At 38.6% G+C, this 24,577-nt stretch overlaps 2 protein-coding genes across 5 annotated transcripts; one reads left to right on the top strand and one right to left on the bottom strand.

Moving 5' to 3' along the window:
• Window positions 1-1,399: 1,399 nt before the first annotated feature.
• LOC114467230 (U8 snoRNA-decapping enzyme) lies at window positions 1,400-6,845 on the bottom strand. 4 transcript variants are annotated; one of them, XM_028453394.1, is made up of 6 exons: window positions 6,706-6,845; window positions 6,480-6,614; window positions 6,362-6,402; window positions 4,170-4,410; window positions 3,873-4,092; window positions 1,400-3,039 (listed from the first exon to the last, which is right to left on the bottom strand). In XM_028453394.1, exons 2-5 carry the CDS (start codon window positions 6,609-6,611, stop codon window positions 3,874-3,876), a joined length of 633 nt encoding a protein of 210 aa, XP_028309195.1. In that variant the 5' UTR covers window positions 6,612-6,614; window positions 6,706-6,845; the 3' UTR covers window positions 1,400-3,039; window position 3,873. The 4 variants fall into 4 exon arrangements, with proteins under 4 accessions (XP_028309195.1, XP_028309194.1, XP_028309197.1 ...); XM_028453393.1 differs by lacking the exon at window positions 1,400-3,039 and having other exon boundaries at window positions 3,782-4,092; XM_028453396.1 differs by lacking the exons at window positions 1,400-3,039; window positions 6,480-6,614 and having other exon boundaries at window positions 3,782-4,092; window positions 6,362-6,421; window positions 6,671-6,842.
• A 2,159-nt stretch (window positions 6,846-9,004) lies between these two features.
• Window positions 9,005-24,369, top strand: gss (glutathione synthetase). The gene is made up of 13 exons (XM_028453632.1): window positions 9,005-9,229; window positions 12,110-12,253; window positions 14,799-14,944; window positions 16,124-16,199; window positions 17,615-17,754; window positions 18,934-19,050; window positions 19,792-19,872; window positions 20,022-20,099; window positions 20,218-20,287; window positions 20,535-20,729; window positions 20,846-20,927; window positions 23,749-23,938; window positions 24,011-24,369. Exons 2-13 carry the CDS (start codon window positions 12,149-12,151, stop codon window positions 24,132-24,134), a joined length of 1,404 nt encoding a protein of 467 aa, XP_028309433.1. The 5' UTR covers window positions 9,005-9,229; window positions 12,110-12,148; the 3' UTR covers window positions 24,135-24,369.
• Window positions 24,370-24,577: the final 208 nt, after the last annotated feature.

The following is a 24,577-nucleotide window of genomic DNA, read 5'->3' as shown; positions in this document are numbered from 1 at the left end:
ATTTATTTTCTATATTTTTCCCATCTACTTCTGCTGCAAGATTGTCTTGTGCTTGTTGTATGATCTTCTGAGAAACTGCAACACGTCCACTCTCTGGCGAGTGTCTCCATCAGGAGTTTCATATCTAGCACACGTAGCTCTTCGTAGGCATGTTTAACCTCTCCAGAGGTATACCAGATTTGAACAATGTGGTCGTGTAACCTTGAGCTAACAGGTGCATTGAGTGCTCTTTTAACTTGTTTACCTGCAATTTTTCCTAACTGACTTTGAAGCGAGCTTGAAGCCAATTCACCTTTTCTTCATGCAGCACTTGGTCTTTCTCAGTTGGTTTTCTTGGTCTTGTGCTTTTCCTCAAGCTCTCTTCTTTAGCAGCTTGACTTGTGTTTGCCTCTTGTGGACTTGTCTACATGTTCTTGTTCCAGACCTTTTTTCCACAGCTTCAATGTCATGGTTTCCCTGGCTTAACAAGTCAGTATTTGTCTTGTGTACTCCCTTTAGACTTAATTACTTAACTTTAACTTAAATTACTTTTAGGTAAGTAATGTGTGGCTTTAATACAACTTAAACATCACTCTTTAAAGGCCCTTTTGAATTTAAATGATTTCTCCCTCTTTTAAAATGAATTTAAATGCGTGTTAAAAACACCATTAATAAAAACAAATTAATAAATCTTTTTTCACTTGTTACAAACAAAATGAACAGAAAATAACTTGAATGTCAAACAAAATTATAAGACTTGCTCTTTAAATACCTTGATGTACTGTTTAAATTGTCAAAACACGTATATTAGGCTTAATAACAGTCGCTTTGCATCAAACAAGCAATTTCTTCAGCTTAAACTTGTACTTTAGACCACAACAGGTTATCCCGTTAAGCACTTATAGTGTCCCTTTAAAGTCAGTAGGTTAATCCACTTCTTCACATTCAACTTGTTTTAAATGTGTCACTTAGCTATAGTTCAACCACACTGTACTCTTGGACCCTGGTTGCCTCTGGTTTGAATAGTCCGTGTATGCAGTCGTCTTTCCGCTGATGCTAGACAGTGGCGTCAACCCTTAACAAGCTGCTTGTTGCCTACACCGGCTCCGCAGCTGCAGCAGGCTCTGCTCTCCTCTTCCCCAGCACAAAGCAGGCTGAGTTCTGACTGATACTCACTCTGAGTTGAATCAAGGCTCAACTTTGTTCTTGGGTATTAAACAGCCATTTATTAACATGTATTTTACATGTCAAATTCCATGCTGTCTGAACAATGCAAATGAAGTACAAATCTTCAATTAACTCATGAAAAGACACATATTACACATTTCACAAATAAAATACCTCACTGGCCGCATCAACTCCAAGGGAATAAAGCTGAAGTCTTCTTAAATGACAACTTTAAATGTCCTTTTATCAGGTTCTTCCAGACACTTCATGTAGGCTCTCCATCACCTTGTGCTGCTCTGGTGTGCTACAGCTACTTATTACCCCCAGCAACGCAATAAAGCGGAACAATAAATAGGTTTTCCCCTTGTGTCTCTCTGTAACTTTAACCAAATGAATGAATTGCATCTACATGAATTAGTTTCATTATTACTTATTTATTGAATATCTATCTGAAATACTAACACATACTGTAAATATGAAATGTATTATCTTTTAACTGAATATGAAAACTATGAATTGCATTTTATGAGAGAATCTCTGACGGCAGCTACAAAAAATGTGCAATAAGTATTAATTTGCAACTCAATTTTTTTTTTTTTTAAATACCAGGGTTTCCACCTTTTAAATAGTACACAAACTTTTGTAAAATAGGCCGACCGGAGGTAGACGCCTTTTACGCATGCGTTGAAATGATCTGAAAAGATCCACTCTGTGTAAAGATTAGGTAGTGACAGGTCGAGCCAATGAGAGCCAAACAGCAAAAAACGTTAGCAAAATGTCAATCAATTTAGTCATAGTTTTAGTCTCAATGACTTCTTTTCTAGTTTTTGTTTTGTTTTCGTCCGTAAAAATATATTTGTGACGAAAATAACGACAAATATATTTAGTCAACGAAATTAACACTGGTTTGGAGGCCTTCTCTCTAAAGTGAGGTGTGTCATATCTGTGACACAGGATACCAACTGTATCCACTACATAGGTTTCGGACTTGATCTTTAGCTTTTAAAGAGCCAGACTCAACGTACTCTACAGCTCTGTAACATTTGTCCTCAAGGATGTGTATAAAGGCTGAACAGTAGTGGTCCAAGAACAGAACCCTGAGGAACCCCACAGGACATTGTTAATATGTCAGATTCAATGTTTCCAGTACTTACAAAATAACTTCACTCTTCCAAGTAGGACTTAAACCATTGCAGTACTTTTTCATTAAACAGAAACGTCCTGAATCAGTGTTCAACCTTATGTCATTTAGCATAAGAGTTGTTTCTATGCTGTGATGAGAATAAAAACCTGACTTAAATTTATCAAATATTCTTTTGAAGGTTAAGAATTGACTCAGTTGGTTGAAGACCACCTTCTCAATGATCTTGGCCATTAAAGGAAGGCTGATTTGTCTATAGTTAGCCATTACGGAAGCATCCAGCGTTCTCTTTTTTAACAGAGGTTTCACAGCAACTAATTTCAGAGATTTTGGTAAGGTGCCTGAAAGGTGGGTGGGCTTTTAAATTACAGAAAACAACTTGTGAGTTGTTGACATTTTTAGCAATAATTTCAGACAAGATGCCTTGCTTTGAACCATCCATCATTGAATTTACGCAGACTAATTTATACAGGTCTAGGTCGGCTCTTCTACAATCAAATTCCAAATTCTGCATTATCTCAGTCTTCCTCCAAGGTGTTTTCTGTGTGTTTGGTTTTCTTGTAGTTTTGATTGGAGTTACCGCATCTATGACATTTACAGACTTCTGTATCAAACTCATCCAAGAGTTTATCAACTGTCCCAGCACTCAAAGTTGATGTCCTTACTATGGCTTCCATAAACTGTGCACATGGGTTGTCATTTAGGTACCTTTTCTTAAGACACAGAAGTAGGGGGAACAAATGTTGCAGTCTCTAAATAAAAAAAGAAACAAAGAACCTGGATCAGCCCTATTAGGGTGCAGTCAAGTGAAGAACAGCTCAATTCACTGTGTTAAGGAGGGAACCGTGAAAAGATTGACTGTCTGATGAGTATTGGGAAAGAATCTTTAGCCCTCAGCACTCACATAGGGAAAGATGTGAAATAATTTGTTCAAAGTTAAATCAAACCAAGTGACAATATTAATATTTAAGAGGGGCAATTGGCAGGTAAGCTTACCTAATTTAAGCACCGTATTTGGTGTGTGAGACTTGTTTTGAGTTTGTTTGGCGCTTGCTTTTTATTTATTTTTATTTTTATTTTTTTTAATGTAGCGAGACCTACTTTCGGCCTTACACTTTTTGTATTATACACTCCCATTCCCAGAGCTATGTTAATTAGAATAAACACTTTATTTATTCTGAAAAATATATTTAATCTTTATTCACATTTGTACATTTTTGCAACTAATTTTGCCAGAATAGAAAAATCTGTACAAGTTCTTACAAAACTTGGGGTCAGAGCATGAGGCAGATGAATAATTATGCAGTGAACATGTCATGATGAAAATTACTGTTTGAACCAGCTCTGTTGCTTAGGCATATTTTGGTGTAGTAAAATGATCCTAAAATGAAGTATACTAATTATTTGTTAATGTGGGTCATCATTATTGATATTTAATGACAACTTAGTTCACTACTAATGAGAGTAGGAGTAGTGTTTAAGGATTATTTCAGGTTAACAATAATACATTTTATTTAAACTTCAACATTAGCAGCGTGAGAGAGAGGGAAAGAGAGAAAGAGCTTTGCATTAGTAAGGGTCAAACCTTAAGTCATCACTACTTGTAGGTTCATGGCTGTTTGTGAATTAATCTCCATAGCACGTGAGAGAGCTTTGTGCAACTCCTGGGGAGGGACCAGGTTAAAGCGTTGCAGAGAGTTTATCAGCTGGGAACGAGCATTACCAACAAAAGAGTGCGAGAGGAATGTTGCCAGGCCACTGCCATCCTTCAGGGTGTAAAGTGGGACTCTGACCATCCCTAACACCTGAGAGAACAGTGGAAATAAACAAAGCATGAAACTGGTGAAACATGGGCAGTAGTCACTCTAAAGGGATTTAGCACCTCTTGTCCGTGATCGGCAGCTGTAGATGAAGCCATTTGCTCCACCTTCCTGATCTCTTCCTCCTCCATTTTCTTCACATAGAAATGAAGGATTAGACGGGAAGATGAGGACAAAGACGAAGTAGGGGAGAAGCAGGCATCAACGTGATGTTCTTCAGATATCGTTATATCCACACCCAGCTCCTCTGACAATTCCCTGCGAAGCCCCTCCTCCAGGCTCTCCTTTGAAAGGTTTACAAAGCTTAAATGTGGATAAAGGAGGAGGAAAAATGTTAGTATCAGATAAATAGTTAAGCAACAATATGTACATTACAATAGTCTCTAGACCTTCTTTAGCTGTAAATAAGAAGCTTCTTTAAAAACTGATATAGTTTGATGCAAATTACACCTCAGGATAAAGGAAAATCCCATGGTTATAGATAATATTCACTGATGTCACATGTGAGGGTGCCAGCTCCATGTTTAAGAGGAAGCAAACACAAACATATCTGTATATAATGTCTATGCTAGCAAACGCGCGGTGCCCGGCTACTCCAGTACGCATACAGACAAATCGGACAATATTTAACACCTGTGCCATTCACAGCTGTCACAGCAGACAGAGCAAAGATGTCAAATGGAGCTTTTATTTAGTACCCAAGGTACTAGTTAACCAGGGACCATCGGCAGAGGAGGGAAACATGGATAGCCAGGATCCACAGGAATAACTTCGAGACCATCAGGCACACAAGAATCTCTTATGATCATTTTGTTCAAGGTACAGTATTTACTTAATCCCTCAGAAAAATGTTTGAAATAATAATAAGGTGGGAAAGAGAGGGCAATGGTGAGACGGGGGAAACCATACCGGCGTTTTCTGACTATCCACACACTCTTGTCACTGTCTGCGGCCAATAAACTGCACAGTGTAAGTGACTCACCTGAGCTCCTAAGTCACTTTCTTGTCCTTCTAACCTTTTCTGACCACAGAAAATAGTCCATTACAGACTATAGTCCATTGTTTTGTCCTACCGCTCATTGAGTCAAACACGTCAGCTCATAAAATTCACCTATATACTGAATGTAAAGATTCTTACTGCCTGACTCTTTGTGCGCTCAGATCTGAGCGTACAAAGAGTCAGTCAGGGCCAATGATGTATTGGACCTAGGGAACACAGCTGTGAATCATTCATGCTTTTAAAATCTAAAGTATACCCTAAATTGAATCAGTAATATGATGAAGTATGGGTCAAATTGGCTAAAGACATAATAAACACAGACAAGTGACAACAATTAGTCATTTAAGGCTTTCTTTAAAGGGTTTTGTAAATTTATTTTAATGTGTTATTTATTGCCTAAAGCGTGCAGACAACTGATATAAACTTTATACTATATTCCGTGTGACTCTCCAGGATCTCTGCTGTGAAGTTGTAAGCAGCGCAGTCGTCACCTATGAGTGCCTTTATATGGTGCGCGGCAGTGGAAAACGCTGCAAACAGAGGAATGCTGCAAAACTATACCTTTAAGTCCACTTTTCACACTGTCAAAAAGCACATCTTTGTTTTGCTCCAGCAGCTGGACTGTGCACAACACTCTTACAAACACAAGCACACAATCCCAGTGCGACACTCACACACAACTTTCCAGACACTATAGCATATCCTAGGTAACGCATGGGCAAATGGCCCAGCTCTAATTGGAGCTGAATTAGCTCTTTATAGAAGAAAGGAGGAAGTACAAGTCCCTCCTACAGGTTTTTATAGGAGGGGCGGGGCCAACAGTGCGAGTTTGTGATGCAAGAAGCGACCGAAGCGTCACCAACTAAAAATCCAAAGCAAGATAGGTGGACTTTTAACCCATAGAGGGCAGTCACTCTTACATTTTTACATTGAAATACATCAATTTGAAATACTTTGACTAAAATGTCAATAGTTGGATTAGAATCAACAACACTACTTCATACCCAAATACATATGTATTCAGCAGAAAAAAAGTGGTTTGGGGTTTAATTATTCTTCAAATCAAAAAAGATTCTCTGCGTTAGCTTTTGATAAAAATGCTTTTAATGTATTGTAAAAATTCATGACGGAGAATTAGGGTGAAGGAAAGTCTTGAGATTCACTGGTTTACGACAAGCCAATATTTGCAACTTTTTAGGTTTAACCTTTTTTTGGGGGGGGTTTTAACCAATTTCAGACAAATCAGAGACTTACCCGCCAGAGAAACCCAAGAGACCATCAAAGCGCATCTGCATCTGTAATAGGTGACAGAGGCTGTCAGAAACACACACACACACACACACACACACACACACACACACACACACCTTACCAATGGAATATGTCTGATAGGAATTTTCCCAAACAGCTTGGAGTTTGTGTTGCAGAAGAGCATGACATGGCACGCATGCCTGCAGCCCTCACATGCCAAAGCCTCCTCCCTCGACAGCTGTCCACTTGCCATCTACTGTTATGTTACACACAATTATGCAAACATTGAGAAATAAACTCAAAGATACACACCTTGAAAGTTAGTGTGGAAGTGCCCTTGCACTTACTCTTCTGTTTCCAGTCTTTCCCAATTCCTTGTCTGATTTTGGGGTCAACAGACCCAAATGCACTGTATAGATTACTGTACTATTAGCATATAGGCATTTATGTGACTATGGCTGCATCAGGATTGGAAGGATCTACGCAGACAGGAAGCCTTAAAGGAACTTTTGGAAAATTAGCTCCCCCTGGTGGTGTGGCGTGGGTAGAACATTCTAGAATGCCTGGACATGTGTAAACGTAAGTAATTCAATCTCACCTTGATTTCATATCAGGTCCAGCCATCAAAAGTATGAATCGGGTAAATTTGATTGAATCCTTTTATTTATTCGATGAAACATTGTAAAGATTTTACCCACGACTCGAACAGATCAATGGAGCACTCTATATTCATTATGATATACACAGGTCAGAAAAGTAGACAGAAGAAAGAGAAGAAGAGTCTGAAAGGATGTGCCATTTGAAACAAAAGAAACAAGACAATGACAATAAATAAAAAAAAAACGCTGAGACAGTAATTACTATTACTATTGATACTGTAAACTTGAGTCTTCAGAATTGGTGTCACAGCTGTCACACAAATGATAATGGTTATTAACGTGTTCACTTCTTCTCGCTTAGATTATTGCAGGGGTGTGCGACATGTGGCTCTTTCACTCTTTTGCAATGGCTCTCAATAGCTTTACAAAATATAAAGATAAACAATAGTTATTTTTTTACAGATAGTATTAATGAGTAATGATATTGACACCAAATAAAATCATCATACAACAATTTGTCAACCTAAAAATTAAACACATCAATGCAATAACTCTGCCACCTTCCTACTGCACCTCCTGCATCATCTACAGACCATCAACCTTAGTTGCACCAGTGGTTAACCTAAAGTTTTGATTCCCTGGTAAGATGACTAAATCAACTAAAATACCATTCTTGGAGAAAATGAAGATTTTATTTGTGTGGAGGGCAGTTTAATTTAACAGCCACATGCCGGCTAAATATGCATGCTTGATACAAGATGGTTTCTTTGAGAGTAAAGGTTACAGACTGCTGCATTAGTGGAACAACCTTTCAGCTAGAGAGAATTTCAAAGCTTCCTTTTCTACTAAAACCAGCATATGAGTATGTCACACTGGATCTAGGCATTATTAAACTACTAAATAGATGTTTTTGTTGTACTTGTACTTTCTCTGAAATGTCCATCCATCCATTTTCTGACATGCTTCTCCCTTTTTTAGGGTCGCTTGGGTCTGCTGGTGCCTCTCTCCAGCTCTCATTGGGCATTAGGCAGGGGTACACCCTGGACATGGTGCCAGTCCATGGCAGAGCAACACACACAATCACTCACATTCACTCCATGAGCAATTTAAAAACTCCAATCAACCTGACAGTCATGTTTTGGGATTGTAGGAGGACGCCAGAGTACTCAGAGAAAACCCACACAGCACGGGGAGAACATGCAAACTCCACATGGAAAGGACCAAAGTGTTCACCCCAGGGCTTGAACCCCTACTTCACAGTACACCATCTTCTAAAATGTGATTATGAATTAACAAGATGCCAATCAAACTCCTAGATATTCAACAGCAAGCCATTCTCTATTCTTTTATTTTTGTGTGACATAGTGCAGAGTGTTCGGAGTTATGTTCAGAATTGATTTCATTCAAAAGGGATTCAACTTACTACGTTCACTGTATTAAATGTCAAATTTGTCTTGTTCGTTAATGATAGACTGATTTTGGTGTGAATAATATTGTTTTGTTAGGAAAATACTGTATTCATAAATGTTGTTTCTTGAAATCCAAGCCAAACTTTACCCACTGGAGGAATGAGCTTAAACTCTTTGCAAAATATGTGTCTCTTCTATGATATTGCAAAAATTTTTTAGGGTTAGGGTTAGTCTTAGTCACGTGACCTAAACTGGCCAATGACTGACCTATCACGTGACCTAAACTGTGCTGCTGAGCTGCTTCCATCAGTTTTTAAAAGTGCTGTGATCGACCAAAAGTGTAATATTAATCATATAAACACTATTAAAACGCTAAAGATCTCTGGAATAAAATTACAAACGCTAAGTTGGAAATATCAACAGAGTGAACAAGCATGTCACTCATGTTCCAGAGTGAAAAGGCTTATAACTTCATTTGTGAAAAAAACATTTCAATAGCCCAATTTGTTGTTTGATCGTTAGTACAATGTTTTGTCTTTTGGTTCATTAACTATTTTTTTGAAGAAAAAAAATAAAAAAATAATTATACATGGCACTATGACTTACAGCCTCCATACAGTAGGTGGCGATATGCATCTATTCAAGTTGGTTGCAACACGCAAATAATGAAGGAAGAAGAAGAGGTTACAGGCTGTCAGTGAGAAAGTAGTTTTACTATCGTAGCTGTGTGAAAGTTTGGAACATAATAAAACCCACGGAGAACAAGGAAGGCTTCGTGTTTGTAAACACAGCTAACTGCTAGCTAACTGCTAACGCCATTGTCGGAAGCGGCCCTCTCCAAATACCTACGAACACCAACAGCGGTACGTTTACACTTGTCGGAGGTTCTGCACACCCACACCTCACTAGAGGGAGTTTTTAAAAGTTCAGTCTGACAGCTTTCATATTTTGGTGTAATTGTCTAAAAGCTACTCGACACTCAGGCAAAGGACTAGTCCTAGTCCTAGTCCTAACCCTTACACCAGGGGGGTTTCATCAAACCCAGCTCAGGTTTATTTCCAGGTTAAACCCATAACTGTTAATTAAAACAAGTGCACATCGAACTTTGTTTACAATAACAAGAAAGACGAGTACAGTTCATTTGTACGTGTCCATTAGACAGTTTTAATAGTTAATAGAAGTTTACCATGCGGGTACTCTCTATACTGCAAAGTTTTCCAAACATGGGTACGTGTACCCCTAGGGGTACTTGGAAATATTTATAAATCCCAGACAGTTTTCACCAAATATTTATGCAAATATATTTAAGCAGTTTACATTTTGAAATTCACACTTGAAATCAATAAGTTCCTTTGTTTTAGTAGTAAATACTAGTTGTATGTATCATCCTAAATATGATTATTATTCAGCTGTAAAATGTTAGAAGACTGCTCAGCTCAGCTTTGCCATATTTTGTTGACGGTTTCAACAAAAATTCTCAACCATTGAAAAAGTCCCATTTTCACTTCAGCATTCTACAGACCAATGAAAGACCAACATTATTGTTACAGTAGTGAATTCTTTAGAATGTTTTTTTTCTAAATCATTTGGTAAATATTAATAACAAAATAAATTACTTTAAGCGTCACAATACTCGTACTCACTGGAAATGACAAAAACCCGTGTTTTGAAACGCTCAACAAAGATCCACAAATGGAAAAATTAGTCAAAACGACTTCTGTTATACATTTTTTTTCACTATCTACGGCTTTAATGCGGTATTTTAAAGGGAAATTAAACAAAATATTATAGTAAATGTTTGATTATGATTTTAAATACAAATGATGATAGAATCATCGTATTATTACGTTTTAAATGTCTCCTATGTGTATTTAAGCGTTAAATTAATGCCTATATGAAGATACGTGCTAATTAATCACCTCCCGTTTCCTGCATGGTATGTTCATTTATTGAGGATCCAGTGATTCATAATAAGAAATATAGAGAGGAAGAAGGTGTTCAGGGAGAGGACGGACGCTCACCGATGCCGAAATCCATGAACAGTATCAGTAGGAGTGGGTGATATGGAAAAAAAATTATATCACAGTGTTTTATCTGTAAAATCAAGATTGTATCACTATTTTTGCACTATTTGGGCGCTGATTAATTCTTCGGTGTATCTATAGTGATGACAAAAGTGTCTACCCACAGGTTTTTGCTGACCTGCCACTATGGGCGATTGTGCCTCAGGTGGTAGAGGGGTCGTCTTCTGATGGACAGTCTATACCTACCTGTCTGTGTGTCAAAGTGTCCTTGGGCAAGGCGCTGAACCCTAAGTTGCTCGGAGTGGTTGACTTGCATGGCAGCTCTGTCCCATTGGTGTGTGAGTGTGAATGAGCTGATATGTAAAGTGCTTTGGGACTACTTCAGTGTAGGGATAAAGCGCTATATAAATCAAGTCCATTTACCCTTTACTAGGGGGAAATTAGAAAAATGCCTTGAATATGGGCGTTGCTTCTTGAGTAGTTAAAGGTGCAGTCCGTAACTCTTATAAAAGTGGCTTTTTGTCATATTTGCTAAAGCTGTCACTATGTAAGGACAGCCTTACATGAAACTAGTAGTTTAGAAAAAAACGGGATCATTGAGTCCCGCCTGCTGCTCCTGCAGCCTTTGGCAGACTGCCGGAATGCACCGCGACGAGCAAAAAGAACCAATCAGAGCCTTGATTGTGTTTGATGGACTGTCTGACAGCTGTTGCTCAGTCCCCGCCCCCTTCCCGGGACTGAAGCGCTGTCTTTTTTACAGTGTATGGTCTGGAAGAGTAGAAGATTGAATTGATTGATTTGTAATTGTTACACTAGAACTCTGTGGTACATGTGTTGTTCGTGTGCCTCCCACACGGAGGCTGCTGTAAGTGACACTGTGTTGTTGTTGCTGTTGCTGCTGCTGAGGTGTGTGCACATTGAGAGAGAGAGAGAGAGAGAGAGAGAGAGAAGCGCTGCAGTAATATGCTTTTAAGCTTGCTGCCGGACTAACGTTAGCTTGTTAGCTCCTCTGAGGGAGGGACTTTGGAAAGTTTGGAGGCAGGGCTAGAGAGCAGCGGGGAGGGATCTGAAAGTTGCCGACTGCATCTTTAAGACTCGCCCAGTAACAGCAGGTGTGGCCCATTTGCCGTGGTATCATTAGGGCCTCAGATTTTAATTTACATTCTAAAATGGAAAAAACAATATGACCCTCTTTTTTCTCTCTCTCTCTTTATTTAAAATTGAGCCAGAAATGCCGCTGATGCATGTTTTGGAACAATATCATTATTTTCGGAAGCCAAAAGAGAGCAAGGTCCCTTCCCTTGGCTTTATCTTCTTAGCCCCTTCTTGTTCGTTGGGCCCCCGTCCCTTAACCTGTCTCAGTAACCCATGTGACATGTATTGGTGTATGAGAAGCGATGTTTCAAAACCATATGCGATGCTAAGTGTAAGCATGCATTTGTGAGTGCGCAAATAATATCCCTCATTACAGAAAAATAGGTAAAAACACTCTTTGACAACCCCAAGTGGGTGTGTTTATCTCTGTGTTATCTTTTTCCTTTTGTTTTCACAGAGCTAGCATCATCATTGGACTCTTATTGGACTGTATTCACCTCTTGCTGTTTTATTCTTGTCACGGTCCTAAGCCAATCCGTCACAACCCACAAAAGGACTAGTTAAGGACACATTGAAGTAACGGTTAGTTTGACTCTAACTTTGCTTCTGTCTTTTGAATTGCAGGTGACTCAAAATCACCCAGGAAACACCACCTGTGCAGTCATGATGAATGCTGATCAGGTCAAAGAATTAGCAGAAGTGGCAAAGGATGCTGCACTTCTGCATGGTGTACTGATGAGGACCCAAGAGACCCCCATGTCATCCGAGGTACTCCAGTGTGTTGTTGTTTTGACCTTCATAGGTGAAACTGCTGTGTGATTTATAGGGGATGGGAGAAATAATCAAGTCACAGTCTCTATAATTGTAATTGATTTGACTTAAAGGTGCATCAGGATTCTGATCCCTCGTGATGTGTTTGCTAAATGACTCTGATAAACCAATTAAGCAAAATATGGCTTTTAATCAGGGTTGGTTTTTATTTTATTTCAAGCTGCATTTACTAAGCCTGGGATGATAACTAATAAATTAACTAATCTTTTTATCCCTAGATATATTGTCATGTGCGTGCATGTTTGTTTTCCTCGTCTCCCGCCTCCAAACAGACTGGATGACATTGGTCACCACAAAAATACTCCATTTCAGCTGTAATTCATAATTTGCACCTACCATTGAGGGCCGTATTCTTTCTTATGTACTTTGGAGAGTGCCAACATTCAAATGGCTTTAACTTCTTCAAATATTTTTATGATTCTTTGATTTCTGTGTGTTTGACATCATTAGAAGGCATAGAAATCACATTCTTAGAATCTGTAAATAACGTAAAGCGCTCTCTGGCCCACTTGTTCCTGGTTTCCTCAAGGTGCGTCACAAATACTTAAGAAAAATACTTGCATTATTATGATAAATTGTTACATTAGTCTACAATTTGTTTTAAAAAAATGTTGACAACAATAATGTTCAGGGCTCTACACAAACTTTTCCAGTGGTGACACTGGTACGACTAACTTTCTCAGTTGGTCGCACCAGCACAGAATTTGGTCGCACCCTTTTTTTTTTTCAAGCCATGCATGCTGATGAATAGTTGACTTACTGTAGTTGAAGTAAAGATTGACAGTGACTCGAGATATATTTGCAAAATGTTTTATTCTTTCAGTGTCAATATTAAGTTTTCAAGCAGTGGTTAAAATAACAGATCATTTAAAGATGTAACAAAAATGCGTTAGATAGCAGCAAAGCACAACAACAGGTTACATGTATTCTGTTTTTTATTTTGCAGAAAGGCTGTACTTGAATTAACTTAACAGTAGCATAACTGGAATTCAATTCACAGGGTCCAGTTCTTACCGTCTTCCCCTGGTCAGGGGTCTGCAACTTTTAGTCTACAAGGAGCCATTTTTGCCTCATTTCACCTGTAGCCAAAAAAATACCTTCTCAATGAAGACAATACAGTTAATTAAATTTTATACAGTTAAAATTATGTAGAATAATGTTTGATTTACTTTGACGTGATTTTTATTGATCATGTAAATGGCAAATTAAAAACAGTTTAAAATAAAATAAAATAAATTGACATCAAGAAATAAAACAGTATCTTGCATCTTCAAATTCATACGCATCTCAGTTTACATTAACACAATGTTATATAAACAATATTTTTTTAGTTAATGTATTTGAAAGGCTACAAAAAGTAACTTGAATTTGATAGCACATGATCATGTGATCAACACATGCTAATTACTAATTTCTTGCCACTCATAAAACATGCATATTTAACCGGCACAATGGCGTTTAATTAATCAGTTCCCACCCAGTTAAAATCTTTTCTTCCAGAATAGTGTTTTTGTTAGTTTAGTTTATCTTACCAGGGATTTAAAACTTAAAATTAGTCACAGGTGCAGGAAAGTTGATGGTCTGTAGATGTTGCAGGAGGTGAAGTAGGAAGGTGCTGAGTCATTGCACTACGTGATTTATTTTTAGGTTAACAAATTGTTATATCTTGATTTTATTTGTCATTAATTATTAATAGCCTCTGTAAAAAAAAAAAACAAAAAAAAATCACAACTATTTATTTCAATAGTTTTTTTTTTAAAGTTGTAGGGAGCCATTGCAAAAGAGTCAAAGAGCCACTTTAGGCCCCAGAGCCTCAGGTTGGCGCCCCACTTGCACTCCGTCACTATGCCAGGTGAGCTCAGCGCGCTCTAACTTCACTCAGTAGCTGCTAAAATGATCTTTATTGTCTAATATTTTTGGGCAATGTGGTCAGAGACATTAAAGTATTAGTCTATTTGATCTATTCTGTTGAGTTGGACAATGTTATAGTCATCAGGTTCATGTAAAATAGGACTTTTAAATCTGTCTTTTCACTATTTATTTTGTTGTTTTCCTGTCATTCCTATCCCTGCTGTGACAACTACATTTCCTCATTTTGGGAACAATAAAGTATCATCTTATTTTATCCAAAAATGTTCTGAACTGCTTCCAGTCAGTATTTTAAACCGCAGGTTTGGACAAAACATAAAAAACAGATGAATCAGAGAAGAGATTAATCTAAGCTAATCTTCGTGCCATTTTTTGAAAACCTGAGTGTGTTACATTTTCGTTGACTAATTAAGATATCAATTTATAATCATTTGCAAGCCACAGAAAATGTGAGATCATTAAGTGAGGTTGGTTTCTCACTTGGCTACATGACTTGGGACACATCTCATTTCACCTGCAGGGATCAGAAAGTTTTGTTTAAACATTTCATAAAATCATGTTTCAGATGTCAGAATTCCTCTTCTCACCTCTTAACAATTTTTTTTTTCTACAGTTGGTGTCGTATGCTCCTTTTACACTTTTTCCTACGCCTGTGCCCAAAGCTGTGTTCCACCAGGCATTGGCTGTGCAGACTTTCTATAACACACTTGTAGACAAGATCAGCCAGGACTCTGAATTTCTGCAAGAGGCCTTAGCCAGGTATGAGCCACCATTATTCCTGTGTGATGCTTAATATATCATATATAATATAGTTGTTAGGGATACAGTGGGTTTGGACACGTTTTATTCAGTATCAGTCACTATCAGGCACCAGCCCTAATTATGGAATTGAACTACATGGTTATCTAAAAAGGCCAAGCTGTGAGTATTGTGTGGCTGATTTCTTATACATGCCACAAATATGTACAGTCCTGGGAAAAGTTTTAAGACCAGTTATGTAATTGCCAGAATTTGTATTTTGTACTGTTAGATGTTGCAGAGATTTTAAGAAGAATAAAGAAGAAATGAGAGCAAGAGAACAAACATTTCCATTTGATTCGTATCATGATTCGTGGCCGATGTAATTCAAAGATGATACTGGTTCACTGCGAACTATAAAATCCAAAACATTTCAGTGACTTAAATTGATTCAGTAACGTTTTGGCCAAAAAATTGATGTGATTGCCCTTCTTACCTGACATGGCAACTGAGCTTTGGGTGTTAAATTAGAGCCCTGATCTTGTTGCACTACAGTCTCTGACAGTTGTTGTGTACCCTGGTATAGAAAGACCTGTCTTAGCAGTGAGCTCAGTGTTAAAAAAAAGTTTATTGTGGTTTTAATAGTTAATAGTCCCCCACCACACCTCACTTCATCCTCATAAAAAGAAATGTCACTGTCTACAGGCAGGTTCATGACATCACTTAGGTGAGACGTTGGTGACAGTTTATAAATCAGTGTAGCCAACAGAAAAGTAAACTCTCTACTTGCTGTAATGACAGGATAGTGTAATCGGTTAGGAGCCATCATAGAAATTGATGCAGATTGTCCTGTAGCAGAATAATGATTAATTTTAATGATGCTTTCCCTTATCCATTATTTCTGGCTAGATGTTGTGCTCTTTGTTTTGCAGATTACATCAATTCTCATCAACGCTAAGCCCCAAGCTTACATCTTTTTCCCATGCAAAATATGCCATTCTTTAAATAAAAGTGAAGCTGGAGCAGCCCAAAGACATACTCACTTAGTTATTTGCAGTACTTGTCACCAAGCAGTGACCATCATTGTTTCATTTTCCGTTGAGCCCTTTCTATTTATCAACCCTTAAAATTGTGACCTTAACTCTATGTTTGTGGATACTTTATGACTGTGACGATATTACCATTTTGACTTTGTTTTAGCACTATTGCAGTGGATGACTTTACAGCAAGGTTGTTCAAGATCCACCAAATGATTTTAAAGGAGGGCAAGTCTCAGGTAGGTCTCATGTTAAAATGTTCAAAAATTGAGTGTTAGTTTAGGAGATTTGACCAGTATGATTGCAGATTATTTTTGAGGTGGAGGCATTGAATCCTGACCCAATCCCTGATGAAAGTGAAGGGTTTTTCTACTCTGTGTGTGGCATCAAACATCTCTTGCATCAGAGCCTGCAAACCTTTCACCTGTCCTCTAGCTTTCTGAAGCTAGAGAGCTGGCTCAGCTCTCTAGCTTCAGTTCAGTGGTTGCTTTAGTTCACACCCAATCACAAGCAATGTCAGTGATGTAGACAGCATGGATTATTTGAAGTGTGCTGAGACCTGTTCTAACAGAGCACTATTCACCAATGAGCTCTGTCTAAAATCTGATTTAATCTCACCAAGATCAATACAGATGACAGATGTACTGTAGTTAGTGCTTTAGTAGAGTTAAATACTGCTCCACCTAAGTTTTTGTATTAAATTAACTATATTAGATTTTTTTTCTTCTTTTATGTGTTCAAGTATCATTGATAATATTTTGTCAAAGATGTTATGGAGTTTGGGTTTGGATTGGATTTGTAATGTGGCCATACCTGCCTGTCATTGCCTGGTTAGTAGTTGGATGGAGACCACTGATAATTCCAGGTTGGAATGGCACACTATGCCAGCCTCGCTTCTGTCAGTCTCCCCCAGGCCAGCTGTAGTTACAATAGTAGCTTACCACCACCGTCTGTGGAGTGAAAGAATATTGCACATCAATGTAAAGCGCTTTGAGTGTCAATGAAAAAGTGCTATATAAAATCCAATGCATTATTATTGTCTTTTCAAAAAGTGAATATTTATAAACTCTTACATAATTATTGTAAAAAATAAATGAATAAATAATTAATGATTAGTTAAAAGTAGTGGCTAGTAAAATAGGAACTTAATAATATCCTGTGAAATGTGTCAACAGTGGTCATTTGAAAATGAAACAATTACTTGAATTAAAATGAAATCGTGAAATTTTTGTATATCAAACTTCAGCTTATTCAGTGCTTTGGAAATAGCCCGTGGTTTCAGAAAAGTTGGTGACCCCTGCTCTAGTCATAAGTTCAGTTCAGTTTCACTTTTAATAGCCAATAGTAACAACCCCTGCTGGTGACTTTGTGCATAACATGCTTAGTCATGTTTCATTTCACTTTGTTTTGATCGTACTCCAGCATAGCTACGTGCTAGAAATTTCTTACGAGCCTTTAAAGTGTGAACGATCACTGATCCAAATAACTGCCAATATCTGGCCGAGAGGATATTTGGCGATATTTGTGCTCTGAGTGCTTTCTAATTATTTACTGTGTTATTCGTTGAAACCGTGACCTGGGAACGATGGGTAGTTTCCTCAAAGGAAAATCTGGGACTTCATGATTTTTTACCTTTTCTCTACCCTTTCTTCAGGATATCGTATTGGGGCTCAATCGCTCTGATTACATGTTGGACCAGGGAGGGGACGGGACTTCTTCTCTAAAGCAGATTGAAATTAACACTATTGCTGCAAGTTTTGGGGGCCTTTCCTCTCGCACGCCAGATGTACACAGGTAAGTCAGTCTGCAGCATTTTACACTGTGATATCAATGTAAAAGTGACCCTTTCCATTTCTCTAAATTAACCTCATCAATTTCCTAATCAGTTAGCTCATTGAAATAAATTCAAACCAATATTCCTCACAGTGTTTTTAAAGGGGGGGCATTATGTAAAATCGACTTTTTCAAGTTACAATGTCATTCTCTCATTAAAAACATGCCTGGAGTGTTGCCTTGGCTCATTCATGTATGTTTGAGTAATCTTTAAAAACTCTGACAGCAGCCATTTCAGGTGTAGATTTGCCTGAGTCCTCCTAGGAACGCCCCCACCTCCTGGAAACACCTCTGACCTTTCGTCACCGCCCACCGCTCCACAGCAGAGCGCCCCTCCCCCGGGTCTCGAGCAGGCTGCAGCACAGTGTTTTATTGCAAAACATAACTTCATAATGATGTATGCGACTTCAAAGCAATATGTAGCTTCATAATGTAACATAACTGTCCTTAGCCAAACCTCTAACTATTTATGTTGCTTTAAACATAACATAAATTATTAATCAAACATTTAGCTGTTGCCCTATGTGTTAAAAAAGATTGTGCATTTTATGTTATATTTATGATTTAATTGCAACATAGTTTCATTATATATTACTAAATTGTAAAATGTAGCTTCAAAATTACATGTATTTCTTTATTTATTTATGACAAGAAGGTTGAATATTACAAAGCAGACACAAAGCCTCTAAACTCTCTCAGGTTCGTCTTCAAAGTCACTTTCCAGGTCAGACGCAGGATCAAATTGGTTCGGATGCACAATATCCTGCGTGACCATTGTTCACAAAGTGATAAAGTGTAGCTCCTTTCCAATAGTCAAATTAAAATGCACCGAAGATCGATAGTAGTTTCAATGCGTGTGGAGGAGATGCAGTAGTGTTGTGATGACGCCACAGACAGCGTGCTGAAGGGGCGTGTCGGAACGGGTAGGATCTTCTTAAAGAGACAGTGGCTTATTTCAAGGTGTTTGATACAGCCATGATGCGAGAGCAAATTTATTCAAGGCAGTTATTTTAATTTACTTCATTTACAGACCAACATAAGGTTGCATCATCATTGTAGTGTGCTATAGAATGGTACTTAATAATAGATCTTGTGAGTCATCACTTTCTCTTAATCTGTGATCTGTTTATTGTTAAACAGACTTGTCCTTACAGTGGCAGGCAGGAAAGAAGAGAGCCAGCAAATTCTAGACAACAATCCAGCTGCAGGTCTGGCAAGAGGGATCGCCAAAGCCTGGGAGCTCTATGGAGCGCCAAGGTGGGAAATGTTCACTGGAAAAGCAAAGCACTACAGTAGTGTGAAAAAGTGTTCGCTTCCTTCCTGATCTCTTACTTTTTTGCGTGTTTTCCACACTTAAATGTTTCAGATCATCAAACAAATGTAAGCGTTTGTCAAAGATAACACAAGTAAACACAAAATACACCACAGTATATGGGTCACTGAAGTTGCTTTCAGACCACAATAATCAATATAACTTGGTTCTATTGGTTGGGGGAAGAGGAATGTTTTTACACATTTGATTTGTTTCAGTTTGGTTTCACACTCGCATCATTTTTGAAAGTGGTGCATAACACATCACCCATTTACTACAATACAGTCTTTTAAATATCTTACCATTATCAGTTTACTTGAACACATCTCAGCATACTTTGATCATTTATTGGCAGCACATCACTCTGTTGTTCTTAGCAAAGATTTTCTTAGATAAAGACTAAAAAAACAGTAGCTACCAAACTTATTGTATAAAGTTACTCAGTGCATATGAAAAGTGCACACGTGCTACTATTGTTACACACACCTTTGTCTGTATCACAACAACAAATCATCTCTCTGGCTTTATTGTCTTGCTGGAAATTGAAATTAATTTTCATTTACACTGTAATCAAACCTGCTCAGCATTTTTGTGCAATAAATTACTAGTCCTTAAGAAAGAAATGTTAACACTATTTTCCAAGATTGCTCTCTGAGGATTTTTTTTTTTTATTGTGGTCCTTGCAGAGCAGTCGTCATGTTCTTAGTGGAAGAAAGCCAAAGAAACATCTTTGACCATCGATTCGTTGAGAATGAACTATGGAAAAGGTATGTCTAAGAATGCTATATGCCAACAATATCCCCAACCATGATTAACTTCTTAATTTAACCAAACGTTTGCTTGTTGTGTGTGGTGTTTGTATTGGACAATTTAATTTAATTCTAACCTGAAAAGCCGTGGTTTTCCTGTGTTTCAGAGGCATGAGAACAATAAGAAAGCGTTTTGATCACGTCAGTAAAACAGGATTTCTTGATAAGGAAAAGAGGCTGTTTGTGTAAGTCTGTGTTCATCCGCTGGATTGAATTATTGTATTCAACGTGATCATTTTACCACACTGAAATACAAATAACATCTTTAGTAATCAGAAAACATGTTTTTTATTCTCATCTCAGCGATGGCCAAGAGGTGGCAGTGGTTTACTTCAGGAATGGCTACATGCCTCAGAACTACATTTCTGAACAGGTGTGAGGCTTTTCTAATGTTGGGGTGTCTGTATGGCCCAGTCATTGCTGCTGCCTCTTCACCAGTGATGCTCTGCCGGGGAGTGGGCTCCCTGCTTTGTCAGAAACAGTTGCCTCTAAAAAGATGTTTCCTGAAAGATGAGGCGTGCTAATCACTCTGGTCATTGCTGTTCTGATTAAATATTTGGCCAAATGTTGAAGTGTGCTGTTTCAGAATCAGGATCTAGTGCTTTTTGTCCGTAACTCAGGCCTGGGATGCTCGCCTGCTGATGGAGCGTTCTCTGGCTGTAAAATGTCCTGATATCAACACTCACCTGGCAGGAACCAAGAAGGTGCAGCAGGTTCTTGCCAAACCCGGTGTCCTAGAAAGGTTCTTGCCTGACCACCCTGAAGCTGTCCAACAAATTAGAGCCACTTTTGCAGGCCTTTACACACTAGACATGGTGAGAGACACACACAAAAAGAGGGCCGTATTTAATAAGTATGAGCATTTTATAGATGAAATCTCGCATTCTTAATGGTTTATGGTTTTATGTTTTGTTTATGCCGTCATTGTCAGGGTGCAGAGGGGGATAAGAACATAGCAATGGCTTTGGCTACACCAGATCGCTTCGTCCTGAAGCCTCAGCGAGAAGGAGGAGGTACAGAGTCCTTTGGTCTTATCTTCGGTTAAATACCATCATAATGAAACACTCCAACAAGAGGCCTCGATTAAGTCCCTTGGGCTCTTTGTTAAACAATGTGGGAATTATAACAAGTATTTAGCTCGTTTATATTAAATTATTAGTAATTTAAAATTCTAAACTGTTCCATCTTTGCCGTCACTGGATACAGCTATTACCCAGCAGTTTTGTGATGGCTCAATTGACCCTTTTGCGGTGTGCACCCGTACAACCGCAAAGCAGGATTATTATTGCAACAACACATCATCATTGGGGCAAAACAAACCTGTCTTACGACGGTTTAAACCTAGCTCATGTTCCCTATTTGTGGGTGAACATTCCAATGCTTGGTGAATTCATTTCCTCAGCTCTTCCCAGGACACTGCTGACAGAGTCTCTGCCCCAGTGCTCATAAAAGGGGCCTATAAGATTTCTTCCCTGTTAATGCAGCGTGAACTTAGGTTTTCTTTTGACAAACCTAATGATGGGTCCTATCCATCTCAGCTGCCCCCTGATGGCTAGCTTGAGCATTCTCCATAACCGCTGCTCTGGTGTAGGACCAGGGTTTTATATGAAGTTCAGTAATGATAACATCATGACAGTTTCATCACAATGTACATTTGTCAAAGTGTTGAACCTTCCATTTAAAAGTAATATGAAACAATAAATATGTCTGCAAAGCCAGTGTAGAAATGTAGGAAAACTCCTAAACGAGTGCACTTGACGTATCAAATGTCACCAACACATTACAGTAAAACATCCAAACGTTTATTCTTTTACAGAAAGCAGCTTTATTGATTTTTTTAGTCTGTTACAGACACCACACATGAGGTAAAAAAAATTAGGCATGGAACAGTTTTGATTGTACTGTGTGGTGTTCTTCATAATCTGAACACGGTACACCACATGATTCTTTCCAACAACCGATCTTCAGCCAAGCCAGTAATTTTCCATGATAAAACGAGAGCTAACATTGTGATCTAATGTTGCGTTCCAAGCAATTTTCTGACAACCTGCTTGAAATAGTGACTTTGAATGCCACCTGAAGTTGACACGCTTACTCAGTAAAGTCAGGGGAAAAATCTAATGTATCAGTCAGCTACGTTTTATATTTTGATGTGCTGCAGCTGAACTTAGTTGAACTCGAAGATTGGAGTTTTCAACTCTGCAAATGCAGAATTTCAAGTTGCCTGGAACGCTGCATTATGTGTTTCACAGGGCATATTCACACCTGCCTATTTGTTCCGGCTCAGAGAGCGTTTTCTTCAAAGATCGATTTGTTTGGATGTATGAGAATGCAGCGATCGCTCTCGGGAGCGGAATAAAACAAGATCGCCAAGAAGGGGTGGTCCCAGTCGCTTCTATTCATCACCTTTAACGGTTAATTATCAGTAAGAACATGACCAACACAGCAAGTGACACAGCCGACTCTGAACTCTAGTTTATTCACCAATAAAGAGGGACAGTGATACACCTGGCTATCACCAGTCAACCAAATCAAATTAAACAGTAGGAGGTAAGACTCCTTATCCATAATTTGATAAGACGTAAAATAATCTGCCGTTGGTTGCCCATGGTCGGGAAGGGAGAAAATTGGGACCAAAACAGGCTAATTGTGTGTACCCCGCGGTCGGGTGTGCACGTGCTGGTGTGGGTCATTGCCCCGGCACTTATACTGTCTGGTAGTCAGCAGGGCCTGCGTTGTGGTCCTTGCACCATGCGGGTGGGTGGGGTCCTGCTGGTTGGCAGCTAGCCTGCTGGGTAGTGGCTGGGGGCAGGTTCGTCCCTGTGACCTTGGTCCGGGGTCGCCGTGGTCAGGTTGGGCAGGTTTTACAAGTGCCATATTTTGTTAAAGTGTACAGTTAGTCAGGATGGATCACAGCTATCATGTAAACATTTGGCCTAAATAAATGGGCATTGTCATTTGTAACTCAAAGCTTTTTACTCTTGTGCTAAGCAGGAAATATATTGTTTTCTAGCAATTAATGACAGTATCATTTGCATTTTGATAATAATCAACAATAATGAAGCATTTTCTTTCTAAATGTTGATGAATGACATTAAAAAATGTTAAATGCTTTTCAGCATCTGTGTTGATTTGAAACTACAAGCATGCAAATGGTTGTGCATTTCTAAATGCATGAGGTTCATGATCCCCTCTGTTTGTTCATTATTATACCATAGTGTTCCCATATAAATGAATTCTGGACAAGGACTCACAATTGATTGAATCTTGCCTTTAAAATAATTGTATCATATCAGACTGTTCTTGTTAATTAGTACTAGCGACAACATTGTAAGCTCAAATCCTGTCATTTATGTGCCGTGTGTAAACTGTTTACTGTTGAATAATTATCTTGTTGTGATGGACTGGCGCCCTGTCCAAGGTGTACCCCTGCTTAGCACCTCATGACAGTTGGCGATAGGCACTCCTAGAAAGGAGCGATGGATGGATGGATGGATGGATGACTACTCAGTTCATCCAGCTCAAATCCTTTAAATCAAACCCCTCCCCCGTCACTACAGGTGTGCCCCAGGGCTCAGTCCTGTTCTCAGGAACATGGACTCATTTTCACAGTTCAAGCTGGACTCAAAACACACTTATTTAAAACAGCATTTCCCACCTGACACCCTCCCCGCTCTGTCCCTGTGTTTTAGCTTCAGCCTTACTGTTGTTTTTATACTGTTTTAGCTCAAATTTTACTGTGATTTTATCATGTACTGTTAAGTGACCTGGGGTGACGTGAAAGGCACTGAATTACAAATAAAATGTATTATTACTGGTATGTTGTTTCTGTAGGTAACAACATATATGGGACTGAGATCTGTCAGGTACTGGAGGCAGTAAAAGAGAGCAGTGAGCGAACAGCTTACATTCTAATGGATAAAATCCAGCCGACTCCTCAACAGAACTACCTACTGCGAAGAGATGCTCCTCTTAAAATCAGTGACTGCCTCAGTGAACTGGGAGTGTTTGGAACATATGTGAGGTATGTGTTTCTGATGATAAAGCTCTGATCCTATTGGTTTCTCTAATACTCTAATCCCTGTGTCCTTTCAAGGCAGGGCACACACATGGTAATGAATGAGTGTGTGGGTCATCTGCTGAGGACCAAAAGCTCAGAGCACCAAGACGGAGGCGTGGCAGCAGGAGTGGCCGTGCTGGACAACCCTTTGCTTATCTGACTTCCAACCAATGGCAATAATGGTGAACAGGGCCTCTTACACAGTACTTGTTGGTTACATAGCATCAACAGATGTAGGTGAAATTAATTGCTGCTGATCAATCATTATTTTATCTGAAGTGATGTAGATATTGAATGATTTTGTCTTCTTCTACTGTACCTCAATGCTTATTTCTATTAGGGTTTTATGATTATTAATAGTGTTGATTGTTCACAATAAACTTGGAGATTTTAAACATTGACGTAAAACCGAGTTGTTTTTTTGTTGATTAACGCACAAGCAGGACCGATGGATAATTAATACTAAAGCAAGTCTAATATCCTTAAAACAACCCGTGAATATTGGCCAGCAGATGTCCTCAGTGACCAAAGTGAGTTTCTTGTAATATCGTAAAATTAAAAACAAATCAGTCACAAATGGAACTAAACATGAACGTGTGCGTT

The sequence above is a fragment of the Gouania willdenowi genome, chromosome 7 (genome assembly GCF_900634775.1).
Source record: "Gouania willdenowi chromosome 7, fGouWil2.1, whole genome shotgun sequence".
NCBI classification, from domain to species: domain Eukaryota; kingdom Metazoa; phylum Chordata; class Actinopteri; order Blenniiformes; family Gobiesocidae; genus Gouania; species Gouania willdenowi.
This window is presented reverse-complemented; position numbering and strand designations above follow the sequence as displayed.